This window comes from Macaca thibetana, chromosome 16, assembly GCF_024542745.1.
Source record: "Macaca thibetana thibetana isolate TM-01 chromosome 16, ASM2454274v1, whole genome shotgun sequence".
NCBI lineage: Eukaryota > Metazoa > Chordata > Mammalia > Primates > Cercopithecidae > Macaca > Macaca thibetana.
Genome location: NC_065593.1, coordinates 58439787 through 58453273, shown reverse-complemented (window position 1 = coordinate 58453273; position 13487 = coordinate 58439787). Strand labels below are relative to the sequence as shown.

General features: G+C 54.7%; 1 protein-coding gene across 4 annotated transcripts in view; it reads right to left on the bottom strand.

Moving 5' to 3' along the window:
- SLC38A10 (solute carrier family 38 member 10) overlaps nucleotides 1-13487 on the bottom strand; it is a 53499-nt gene that overhangs the window by 20559 nt on the left and 19453 nt on the right. For all 4 annotated transcript variants that reach the window (XM_050763986.1, XM_050763987.1, XM_050763989.1 and 1 more), the window contains 4 exons: nucleotides 11730-11832; nucleotides 10074-10256; nucleotides 6337-6448; nucleotides 4401-4507 (listed from right to left, as the gene is read on the bottom strand). In XM_050763986.1, coding sequence (XP_050619943.1) covers nucleotides 4401-4507; nucleotides 6337-6448; nucleotides 10074-10256; nucleotides 11730-11832 — 505 coding nt within the window. The remainder of the gene's footprint in view (nucleotides 1-4400; nucleotides 4508-6336; nucleotides 6449-10073; nucleotides 10257-11729; nucleotides 11833-13487) is intronic.

Below are 13487 nucleotides of genomic sequence, written 5' to 3'. Positions count from 1 at the left end.
GACTTGCGAGGTCCGGATCCCAGAGGACAGAGAAGAGCCCTCAGTCACAGCGAGGTTAAGCCTGTTGTCCTTGGAGCCTCATCGATGACTGGGACTGAGCAGACATGACAAGAGAACACAACAGCCTAGAGCCTGGGCACACTCACAGGGCTGGGCACCGAGAAGGAAGAATGAGGGTGCCCCAGCAGGCAGAACTCCAGGGAGAGAAGGAAACCTCAGAGAAGCATGTCACTCCACATTCTGTGTGCAAAAATCTCCCCCAAAGCGCTTGCCAGCTACGAGCTATGCAGAAAGGAGCAAGACGAACGCCAAGCAGAGGATTCCACCATCTGAGGGCGTCACTGCCCAGCTGAGACCCCAGAAGGGCTGTACCCTGGGAACAAGGCCAACTGGAAACACATCTGCCTCAATGGGACACAGGCCTTCTGCCTATCCCCTGTATGATGGATGGATGACGTCACCCAGACCTTCTACGATTTCTCAAACACGACACCTGCAAAATACCAGGCACACTAGAAAACAAGACCCCATGACAAAAAAAACAAGAAGCCACAAAGAATCAATATAAATACTTTTTTCTTTTTCTTTTTCTTTTTTTTTTTTGAGATGGAGGTTCTCGCTCTGTTGCCCAGGCTGGAGTACAGTGGTGCGATCTCGGCTCACTGCAACCTCCACCCCCCGGATTCGGGTGATTCTCCTGCCTCAGCCTCCCAGAGTGCTGAGATTACAGGCGTGAGCCACCATGCCTGGATCAATAACTACTATTTGAAACAACAATAACAATGTCTTGTAGAGTTTTATTTATTTATTTTTGAGACAGAGTCTCGCTCTGTCGCCCAGGCTGGACTGCAGTGGCGCGATCTCGGCTCACCGCAATCTCCGCCTCCCGGGTTCACACCATTCTTCTGCCTTAGCCTCCTGAGTAGCTGGGACTACAGGTGCCCATCACCACGCCCGGCTAAGTTTTTTTTGTATTTTTAGTAGAGATGGGGTTTCACAGTGTTAGCCAGGATGGTCTTGATCTCCTGACCTCGTGATCCGCCCGCCTCAGCCTCCCAAAGTGCTGGGATTACAGGCGTGAGCCACCGCGCCCGGCACTTGTGGAGTTTTAAATAAGGGTTGTTATAAACTGCCTAGTATAATCGTTAGAAGGATAGAAATGTACCAACAAGCTAAAAGAAGAGTAAATATTTAAATGTTTGATTGATCCAAAGAAAGAAAAAGCAAAAAACAGAAAAAGGACATATGAGACAAATAATAGGACATAAGTTAAAAGTTTTCTCCCAAAAATCAGTTATTATATTAACCGTAAAGGCCGGGCGCGGTGGCTCAAGCCTGTAATCCCAGCACTTTGGGAGGCCGAGGCGGGTGGATCACGAGGTCAGGAGATCGAGACTATCCTGGCTAACATGGTGAAACCCCGTCTCTACTAAAAATACAAAAAAAAAACTAGCCGGGCGTGGTGGCGGGCGCCTGTAGTCCCAGCTACTTGGGAGTCTGAGGCGGGAGAATGGCATGAACCCGGGAGGCGGAGCTTGCAGTGAGCCGAGATCACGCCACTGCACTCCAGCCTGGGAGACACAGCGAGACTCCGTCTCAAAAAAAAAAATATTAACCGTAAATAGTCTTAAATACTCCCATTCACAGACTGAATAACAACAAGACAAAAGTCAGCTACGTGCTATTGTAAGAGACACACTGTGAATATGATGGACTAGAGAAATCAAAAGAAAAAGGATGAAACAAGCCATCCTGCACAAACCCAAAGCAGAGCTAAGTTAGCTACAAAGCCAACTTGAAGGAGAAAGTATTTCCAATGATAAAAAGGAATATTCAACAAAAGTCAATTCAAAACAGAGATATAACCAACTTCAATCTGTCTGCTCCTAATAACATGGCTTCAAACTAAAAAGCAAAAAGTGATAGAACTAAAAGGACAAATAAATCTACAATTACAGTAGGAATTATCATACCTTTCTCACAACTCATAAACAACATGATCAAAAAATCAATAAGGGGCCAGGCGCAGTGGCTCACGTCTGTAATCCCAGCACTTTGGGAGGCTGAGGCAGGTGGATCATTTGAGGTCAGGAGTTTGAGACCAGCCTGGCCAACATGGTAAAACCCCATCTCTACTAAAAATACAAAAATTAGGCCGGGCGCGGTGGCTCAAGCCTGTAATCCCAGCACTTTGGGAGGCCGAGGCGGGCGGATCACGAGGTCAGGAGATCGAGACCATCCTGGCTAACACGGTGAAACCCCGTCTCTACTAAAAATACAAAAAACTAGCCGGGCGCGGTGGCGGGCGCCTGTAGTCCCAGCTACTTGGGAGGCTGAGGCAGGAGAATGGCGTAAACCCGGGAGGCGGAGCTTGCAGTGAGCTGAGATCCGGCCACTGCACTCCAGCCTGGGTGACAGAGCAAGACTCCGTCTCAAAAAAAAAAAAAAAAAAAAAAAAAAATACAAAAATTAGATGGGTGTAGTGGCGCGCACCTGGAATCCCAGCTACTCAGGAAGCTGAAGCAGGAGAATTGCTTGAACCCAGGAGGCAGAGGTCGCAGTGAGCCGAGATGCTGAAGAAGTGGCTGACACACGTGGACATGTATTCTAACGTACACTGTAAGAATCTATTTTTTTTTTTTTTTTTTGAGACGGAGTCTCGCTCTGTCCCCCAGGCTGGAGCGTAGTGGCCAGATCTCAGCTCACTGCAAGCTCCGCCTCCCGGGTTTACGCCATTCTCCTGCCTCAGCCTCCCGAGTAGCTGGGACTACAGGCGCCCGCCACCTCGCCCGGCTAGTTTTTTGTATTTTTTTTTTAAGTAGAGACGGGGTTTCACCGTGTTAGCCAGGATGGTCTCGATCTCCTGACTTCGTGATCCGCCCGTCTCGGCCTCCCAAAGTGCTGGGATTACAGGCTTGAGCCACCGCACCCGGCCTAAGAATCTATTTACCACAACTTGAAGACAGGCAAGATCACTCTAGAATGCTGGCGGACAGATGGGCAGTGATCTTTGGGGTGGGGGTGGATGACAGTGAGGCACCCACGGGGAGCTCTGGGGTGCTGGGATGTCCTATGTCTGCTCTGGATGGTGGTTCCACATGGTTCACTTTGTAAAAACTTACCAGGTTGAGGCCGGGTGCGGTGGCTCACACCTGTAATCCCAGCACTTTGGGAGGTCGAGGCGGGTGGATCACCTGGGGTCAAGAGTTCAAGACCAGTGTGACCAACATGGAGAAACCCCGTCTCACTAAAAATACAAAATTAGCTGGGCGTGGTGACGTGTGCCTGTAATCTCAGCTACTCGGGAGACTGAGGCAGGAGAATCACTTGAACCCGGGAGGCGGAGGCTGCAGTGAGCTGATTGCACCACTGCACTCCAGCCTGGGCAACAAGAGTGAAACTCTGTCTCAAAAGAAAAAAAAAAAAAAATTATCAATATATACCAGTAAGAAAAAGCTCAACAACTCCCTAAAAAGTGAGCAAAGAACCCAGGCAGTTCACAGAAACAGAAACACAAGTGGCTTCTAAACCCACGAAAAGACGCTCAAGCTCCCGCCAGAGAGGCCAAGAATGATGAAGCCTGGAAGGTCCTGGGTGCGGGGACAGAAGCCTTGGGCCTGGCTGGGAGTGATGCTGCAGGCAATTTAGGTAGAGCCAGCACGTTTACAAATGCTCACACCCCTGACACAGGATTCCACTTCTAGAAGGCTTCCTACAGACGCACGCTCAAACACGTCGACATGCTCACGAACACATATTCAGTGCGATTTTGTCTGCAATACCAGAAGACCGGAGAGGTAAGTACTTCGGAGACTGGGATTATGGAATTTTTCTACCACGGAACACCATGAAATGGCTAAAAATAGCCAGGCAGTTCTGTGCCCACGGCTGTGGGGCAACCTGACCTGCACGGGATTTTGAGAAAAGCAGTAGGAAACTGTGTTGCGATTAAAGAGAAACGCACATGCGCGCGCACAGACCGCCGCGTGAGTGGACGTGCACAGACTGCCACACGAGGGTCGCGCCAGGAACAACAGCGGGTGGTGGCCTCGGGGGTGGGCGGCTGGGGAGGGGACTCAGAGCTGGCAGCAGATCCATGGACAAGCAGTCACTGCAGAAACACCACGGGGAAAGAGCTTACGACTCAGCACAGTCGGCCTCAGGAAAACCTGATGATGCACAGCTGGAGCAGGTCGGTGTGGCCCTGCTGGGCAAAGACCGTGCGTCCTGGTGAACCCAGGGTTCCCCAGGCTGACTGGACCAAGTCCCTTTTGTGGGTTTTCAGTTTCTTGACAGAACCCGTCTGAAAACGCTGAACCAGGGGCTTCCCTTCCGACTTCACCTCGCCCCAGCCCAGACCAATCAGCCGTGGTCCAGGCCAGCCCTCGAGCGGTGCGCACCTGGGAGGAAAGCGCGTTCTTGTGGATTTTCTTGTAGATCAGTGCCGGGCAGATGAAGCAGATGAGGCTTCCCATGGTCGCGCCCGTGAGGCCCAGGATGGTCTCCACTAGGAAAGAGAAGTGACAGGAAGGAATGAGTGGGAAAGGGCTCCGGCCAGGAGGGGACCTGAGCTTTTTTGCCCAGCACACAGGCGAGCAAGCCAGCATTGAAGGAAAGGCCGTCCAGGCGAGAGCCGGGAGCAGACACGCCCTCTGTGCCCAGAAAGCCTGACAACTGCGGCTGATTCCTCCAACAGTGCATTTGGGCTCCGGGGTGAATTTTCTGATGGCTCATCTTTAAAGAGTCAAGACACGGCCCGGCGCGGTGGCTCACGCCTGCAATCCCAGCACTTTGGGAGGCAGAGGCGGGCAGATCACGAGGTCAGGAGATCGAGACCATCCTGGCTAACACGGCGAAACCCCGTCTCTACTAAAAATACCAAAAACTTAGCCGGGTGTGGTGGCGGGAGCCTGTAGTCCCAGCTACTCGGGAGGCTGAGGCAGGAGAATGGCGTGAACCCAGGACGTGGAGCTTGCAGTGAGCCGAGATCGCACCACTGCACTCCAGCCTGGGCGACAGACCAAGACTCCGTCTCAAAAAAAATAAAAAACAGAGTCAGACACTAGGGACTTCCTGCCGAAACCAAATGCTGGCTCCGCACAGCACGGCTCCCGCGCAGCCTCTCCTGCCTGCTGCTCCATGAGTGGCCCTAGGCGGGCAGGACCTACCCAAGGGCAGGTGGAGAAGCCAGGGCCCGGCGTGTATGCCAGGCTGCAGCCCCTGCCAGGAGCCCAGACAGATCACCTCTAGGGCTGTTCCCTGGGGAGAGTGAGTGCGAGTTCCCCTGTGGATCTGATGATAATGAGCTCTGTCTTGTCTGCTAGGGAGCGGGTGCATTTGGGTAACACAAATACGTTCAGGGCCTTCAACGCTTCCCTTGGTAATGCGTCAACAAAATCAGAAGTCAAAAGAAACAACAGGACAGCATGCGCTGTTCTAGAATAGTTGGTTCTACAAATCGAGCCTGTGTCCCAGCACTGCAGTCTCTCTCCACCCAGCTGTCAACGGGTGTCTGCTGTTCCATCAAGCTGCCAGAATTTTTTTTTTTTTTTTTTGAGACGGAGTCTCGCTCTGTCGCCCAGGCTGGAGTGCAGTGGCGCGATCTCGGCTCACTGCAAACTCCACCTCCCGGGTTCACGCCATTCTCCTGCCTCAGCCTCCCGAGTAGCTGGGACTACAGGCGCCCGCCACCACACCTGGCTAATTTTTTGGTATTTTTAGTAGACACAGGGTTTCACCGTGTTAGCTAGGATGGTCTTGATCTCCTGACCTCGCGATCCACCCGCTTTGGCCTCCCAAAGTACTGGGATTACAGGTGTGAGCCACCGTGCCTGGCGAGCTGCCAGATTTTTTTTTTTTTTTTTTTTTTTTTTTGAGACGGAGTTTCTCTCCTGTTGCCCAGCTTGGAGTACAATGGCGCGATCTCGGCTCGGCTCACAGCAACCTCCTCCTCCTGGGTTCAAGTGATTCTTTTGCCTCGGCCCCTCGACTACCTGGGATTACAGGCATGCATCACCACGCCCGGCTAATTTTGTATTTTTAGTAGAGACAGGGTTTCTCCATGTTGGTCAGGCTGGTCTTGAACTCCCAACCTCAGGTGATCCGCCCACCTCAACCTCCCAAAGTGCTGGGATTACAAGCGTGAGCCACTGCGCCCGGCTCAAGCTGCCAGATTTTATCCCCTGCCTTTCTCCATGAGCCAGAGAAAAAAATGACAAAAAAGTCTCTAGACTTTTTTAGGAGACCAGAGAAGACGGCTCATAACTGGGCAGGTCTTGGTTGATGCCGAAGCCCCCGGTCCCACTGCCCAGCACTGGAGCAGCCCTCCCGCCTTACCATTGGGGATGAGGATGCCACCGACCATGGTTCCAAACACCACAGAGAGGGTAAGCGCTTTAAACCGGAGAGGGGGCATGTAGCCCCCTGCTGCAAAGGTGCCATCTTTTTGCTGTATAAAATAAAAACGAAAAGGTTTTGAAAGGACTGATTTCCTCCACCACTCTCCTAAAAAGCAAAGCCTGAAAGGGTTCTGCCAGGCACACCGGGCACATCTCCACATGAGGCCAGCCGCGCGCTCACCTGGCAGGTGAGCCTGACCAGCACAATCAGATCTGGCTGAGCAACTTGAACGGGAACCTGCAACCCAAACCTGCAACACGCCAGGAAGGCACGAGGGCTTCTCACCCCAGGCACAGACCATAAACTTTACAACGTCCTTTTGAAATGTGAGTACCGAGTCCTTCCGTTTTCCTTTTTGCTTTTAGAGCAATACCATGAGAGAGTTTTTTAAGTGCCAGGAAGTATGGAGAGCAGAATACAGGCTGCACAGCGCCGCTCCTGCCAAACGTCTCTAGGCCTCTTCTGGCCCGCAGGTTTCAGGATGAGGGCACAACCCACACACACACACACGCACACATGTGGCCGTGTTATCTTCAGGATGCGGGCACAGCCCCCACACACACACGCACACATGTGGCCGTGTTATCATCTTCAGGGTGAGGGCACAACCCCCACGCACACACGTGGCCGTGTTATCATCTTCAGGGTGAGGGCACAACCCCCACGCACACACGTGGCCGTGTTATCATCTTCAGGGTGAGGGCACAGCCCCCACGCACACACGTGGCCGTGTTATCATCTTCAGGGTGCGGGCACAACCCCCACACACGCACACATGGCCGTGTTATCTCCTGGGTGCAGGCAGAACCCCCACACATACACGCACACACACACATGTGGCCATGTTATCCCACACGCACACGCACACACGCGCACACACACTCACACATGTGGCCGTGTTATCCCACACATACACGTGCACACACACTCACACATGTGGCCGTGTTATCCCACATACAACACACGCACACGTGGTTGTGTTATCATCTCCAGCAGATGTGCAACAAGCAGTAAGCAATTTCAAAGTGCAGGAAGAAGAGGTGAGAAGGGCATGATGAGGCATCACCAAATTGCAAGTGCCTGTTTTGGCTGCAGGGTGCAGCCAGGCCTCTACTGCTCTGCACCAGGATGCCAGGGCCATTCATTCCAGAGGAGGAGGCAGAGCCAAGGACAGATGGCCTCAGACCCCACCTGCCCCAGGGCCCCCGGCTGTGGTCTCTAGTACAGGACACAGGAGCCAGACCACCTGGCTCAAATCCTTGCTCTGCCACTCACCAGCCCCAGTTGAGTGCCCCTAGGCAAGTGACTTAACCTCCATGCCTCAGTTTCCTCATCTGTCAACAGAAGCAGCTCCTCATCCAGCCGTGGTAAGGACCAAATGAGTTAACACACAGGATGGGCTGGCCATGATGACTATCCCTGGACTAGGAAACAACCGCAGAACTTTCTAGAACTACAATTTCGAAGCATCCCATTTTCAGAATGGACTTTTACAGAGAATGGACTGTGGAAGCTCGAGCCAGAATTTCCTATCGGCCTTAGGGCGATAATTTGTATACAGGCCAGGGAGGTTGGGGATTAGGTCCATCACACAAGAGTCCCGGTCCTAGAAATTTACCTATGACATAGACCCAGAGAAGGGGAGAGGGGACTTTAGCATGAAGACTGTCGTGAGATGGTTATCCACGAGAGGTCAAGGGTGAAGGAGCAACGCACCCAGGCCCCTGCAACAAGCGGAGAAGCAAGGAAGCAGAGCCCCTGCAGGCTTGTAGGGACGCTCACGGCACATCAGCCGAAGACAAGAAAGCAGGTGGCATGGCCGCGGCCACACCTGTGGGAAAGAAGCCACGGGCACTGACAGGAAACACAGCCAGGTCCTCCTTGGGATGAAGGGGTGTGTGTGAGCTTTCCTACTCGAGTCACAATACCTTTAATGCCACTATCAATTTTTTAACAAGATAAAAATGGGTCATGTACGGAAATACAGATGCTGCTCAGGTACAAAACATCAAACAGTGAAAGCTGGCCTGGCCACACACGTGGGGGAAACCCCACGGCCAGATGACGGGCTCTGGCCTCGCCTCCTCGATCCTGCCTCGCCCGTGCCCAGGTGCCTGAACTCTGCAGGAGAGGAGCACCAGCACGTGCGGGAGGCGCTCAGTCCTTGGTGCTTGGCCTCTGCTGTGAAGCCAGAGGCATGTGGCTGGTGGAAGTCTGCAGGAGGCACATGACTGCCACCAGGCTATGGTGACCACGCACCCGGCCACATGGACAGTGAGCCCGTGCTGCTGTTCCCAAGGCCCAGGGAGACCCACCGCCCCCACTGTGACTGCTGGACTCTCCCCTGGATTCTCCGAGACCACTCAACCCCCCTTGGCTGAAACACTTCAAGAGAAATGTGTGCTTCTAGCCACCGGGAGTCCCAGCTGACGGGACATACCAGGCTCACAGATCTCAGGCTGCGGGACAGAAGACGGATGGGCCACCGGGCGGAGCTCCCAAGGGGAGGCAGGAGGGGAACCTGGATGAGGCAGGGCTCCTTTAACACGGCAGAGCGGCGTCTGCACCCCCGTGCTTGGGGCACAAGACAGCACAGCATGCCTTTCATGGTTATCTCTGCCACAAGGAGAGAACCAGGACAGCCTTCTAGTTTCAACTCCTACAGGCGAAAATTTCTTATAAAGAACTAATCGGCTGCCTTGCCTACACACATTACTGTGAAAAAACCCAGCCTCACTTTTTATTTTCCCTTTTTTCTCTTGTAGAAACAGGGTCTCACTTTGTAGCCCAGGCTGGGGCATGGTGGAGCGGTCATGGCCCACTACAGCCTTGAATTCTTGGTTCAAGTGATCCTCCTGCCTCAGCCTCCCGAGTCGCTGGGACTACAGGCATGCATGCGCTGCCATGCCCGGCTGATTTTTGTTAATTTTTTGTAAAGATGGAGTCAAGCGATGTTGCCCAGGCTGGTTTCCAACTGCTGGGCCTAAGCCATCCTCCCACCTCACCCTCCCAAAGGGCTGGGATTACAGGTGTGAGCCACCATACCCAGCCTATTTTTAAAATGTGTTTAAAGACAGGGTCTTGCTCTGTTGCCCCAGCTAGAGTGTAGTGATGCAATCACACTTGACTTCAACCTTCTGGACTCACGCAATCCTCTCACCTCGGCCTCCCGGACTCACGCAATCCTCTCGCCTCGGCCTCCCGGACTCACGCAATCCTCTCGCCTCGGCCTCCCGGACTCACGCAATCCTCTCGCCTCGGCCTCCCGGACTCACGCAATCCTCTCGCCTCGGCCTCCCGGACTCACGCAATCCTCTCGCCTCAGCCTCCCAAGGAGCTGGGACCACAGGCACCACCACTATGGCCTGCGTCAAACTCAGCCTCTCTTATGGTTCAAAAATCTTCTGCTATATTGTTAAAATTTTTCAAAGTTACACAAAAGTAAAGAGAACTGTGCACTGAACGCCATGTGCCCATCTCCAGAGTCTGGCCATTATCAGCTCCTGCCCATCAATCTGGTTCCTCTAGGCTCCCCCAACTTCCACCCTCCCAGGACTCCTCTGACGCAAATCCCCACTTTCCTGCTACATCTCTGGTTCGGGACAGCTGGGGGCTTGTGGGAAGCAAGGCTGCCCTGTGCGCTTACGATCCTGAGAGCGCCCTGAGGGTCTTACCTGCTGCTCACACAGCAGCGTGCTCAGGGCCTGCCGGCAGGGCAGGATCATCATGGGGAAGCCCACGGCCACCGACATCATGAAGCCCACACGCAGCATCTCCGTCACCAGGTTGGAGGGAAAGTGCATGAGCACGTTGCCGGCCGTGGCCTCGGTGAAGCTCACGTAGCCGAAAAATCCCACCTGTTGGAGAATGAGAAACGGCAATGTGGCAGACGGACATCCTAGTCTGAGTGGCACCTGTCGCAGTGGGCAGGGCATGGGGGGGACCTGTGCCCTGCCCCTCAGAATGGCCTTCAATCCACTTCACAATGAAGCTTCTGCAAGAGACGGCCTTCAGGGCCAAAGCACCATTTGGCCTCCTCCTTCTTAAAATCTCCAGTTTCTCTAAGGAACATGCCCACTTCTTTTTTTTTTTTTTTTTTTTTTTTTTTGAGACGGAGTCATGCTCTGTCGCCCAGGCTGGAGTGCAGTGGCCGGATCTCAGCTCACTGCAAGCTCCGCCTCCCGGGTTCACGCCATTCTCCTGCCTCAGCCTCCCAAGTAGCTGGGACTACAGGCGCCCGCCACTTCGCCCGGCTAGTTTTTTGTATTTTTTAGTAGAGACGGGGTTTCACCGTGTTAGCCAGGATGGTCTCGATCTCCTGACGTCGTGATCCGCCCGTCTCGGCCTCCCAAAGTGCTGGGATTACAGGCTTGAGCCACCGCGCCCGGCCTCTTTTTCTTTTTTTGAGACGTTTTGTCTCGCACTGTCGCCCAGACTGGAGTGCAGTGGCGCGATCTCGGCTCACTGCAAGCTCCGCCTCCCGGGTTCACACTATTCTCCTGCCTCAGCCTCCCAAGTAGCCAGGACTACAGGCGCCCGCCATCACGCCCGGCTAATTTTTTGGTATTTTTAGTAGAGATGGGGTTTCACCGTATTAGCCAGGATGGTCTCAATCTCCTGACCTCGTGATCTGCCCACCTCAGCCTCCCAAAGTGCTGGGATTACAGGTGTGAGTCACCATGCCCGGCTTTTTTTTTTTTTTTTTTGAGACGGGGTCTCCCTCTGAAGCCCAGGCTGGAGTGCAGTAGTGCAATCTCGGACTCAGTGTACCTCCGCCTCCCAGGTCCTGGTTCAAGCAATTCTCTTGCCTCAGCCTTCCGTGAGCGTGTTTACACACATGCACCACCATGCCCAGCTAATTTTTGTATTTTTAGTAGAGACGGGGTTTCACCACGTTGGCCAGGCTGGTCTTGATCTCCTGACCTCGTGATCCGCCCGCCTTGGCCTCCCAAAGTGCTGGGATTACAGGCGTGAGCAACTGCGCCCGGCCGAAATATGCCCATTTCTAGAGAGAATTAACAGAGGTCTTGCAGAGACGGTAAGAGTGGCTCAGATAAAGTGCCCTGGGAGCAGCTCTGGTGCCCGGCTCCTCAGGTCAGGAGAGCTTCCTGGCCCAGGGTGGACCCACGCTCACGGGGCTGGTCCTAGAATCATGGAAGCTGATGGAGCTGCCCCAGGTCCCCGCACAGCCTCCAGACACTGGGATGGGAACACAGAGAAGAATCCGGCAGCACACAGGGCCAGGGCCGTGCCTGTGGCAGTCCCGGGGGCACCACAGCATGTCATGCTGGCATGACACAGGTGTGGAGGGGGCATGGCAAGGCTCTTACCATGACGTAGAAGGTGGTGACCACATTGAGGGAGGAGGCAAATATGGAGCTCATGGTTTTCACCGACGGCTCATCCAGGCTGTCGTACGTGGGTAGCACCTGGCTGTATAGAAACAGGCCATTTCACAGCAGACCCGAGAGAGGCACGCCCTCCCCAGCAGCACCACTTCCAGGACCTCTCTGCAGCCCAGCCGAGAGCCTCTGACCTTCCTTCATGCAACATCTCCACACACTGAAGACCCAGCGCTGAGGCCAGGATTTCGCGACGCTGAGGACAGGAGCGCTGCAGCAGTCCCCACTCAGGACACCCCCCAGAGTGTGCGCCACACGAACGTTCCCCAAGGCTAGGACGACAGGCTGCTGCTCCACGCCAGGGAGCGGGCGCTGAGAGTCAAAGCAGCCAGTTTACAGGGGAAGCAGCCGGAGGAGGCTGCTCAGAGAATCGCTGTCAAAAGGAGAGAAAGTTAAACAAACACCCTGGCCCGGGCGGCCGGCCCATCTCAGCGCCGCCATCTCCGCGCCTCCGCACAGGAATGATCAGAGTCGGCACAGACAAGGAGACGGCCTGGGGCGCGATTCCCCGCTGCAGCCTCTCACTCGTGTGATGAGAAAACTGGCTTCGGTCCCACGGCCCAGTGCCAGGAGTGTGGAGCTGCTGGGGGTGGGAGGGACCCAAGCCACCGGCCAGGCAAGGACATGACAGCCCTGAACAGGCAGCAGACCCATCTGAGGGATGTGCACAGGGACCTGAGCCCCTGGAGAGGGGTGGGCAAGACAGGAAGGGAGAGGCTGGGGCCATGGAGCATCTGTGTGCAGACGGGGAGAAGGGAGCTAGGCCAGGTACACGCCAGAGCACGCTGAGAGCCACTCTGCCATGGGGCTGAGCAAGGACTCTGCAGTGGGAGTCCAGGCGGGTGCTCCTAGGGTGTCCAGGTGGCCATGGCCATGGCTGTCCCAAGGCAGGGGCTCAAGGGCACAAAGGAAGCTGGGTGGGCCAGGGGCAGGGCAGGATGCAGAAAGCCAGCAGCCAGTAAATGGACCAGCATAGCGGCCAGCGGAGCCAAATCCCAAAACGCCTTGAAGAAAGTGAAAGAAAAATAGGACGTCCTGACTTTATCAAAAATCAAACCAGGCCAGGCACAGTGGCCAACGCCTGAATACCAGCACTTTGGAAGGCCGAGGCAGGAGGATCACTGGAGTCCGGGAAGTCGAGGCTGCAGTGAGCGGTGATCACATCACCGTACTCCAGCTTGGGTGACACAGCAGGACACCAACTCCAAAAAAAGGAAAAGAAAACCCAGCAGACTGACAAGGACAAGTGAGAAGGCCCTGTCAGCGGCTGCTGGTGTCCTGCTGCCCAGGTCCTAGCACAGCATCCCATCAGGCTGCCCTCATCATGGAGTGCCATCAACAGCAGTCAGGGGGCCCCACAGGACATGTGCCTTCCCCTCAGCCCAGGCTACAAGGGAGCTAAGTGGCCAGTGCCTGTGCACACGGCCCCAGGAGGCCGGCAGAGAAACAGGAAAAACACAAGAGGTCTCCACAGCCCCAGACCCACAGCCTCAGGACCTCCCAGTGCTCAACTGTCCTCTGGCTGGAGCTGAGTCCACACCAGGGAGTCTCGGCTTGAGGGGACCAGCGTTGGTGCCCCATGACACGTGCTTACCCCCATCCCCCAACACACACTGTGGGGAGTGACCCCCAAGGAAGCCACAGACACTTTGGGAAGGGGTGTCCCACACACATGGGGTGGCCAGG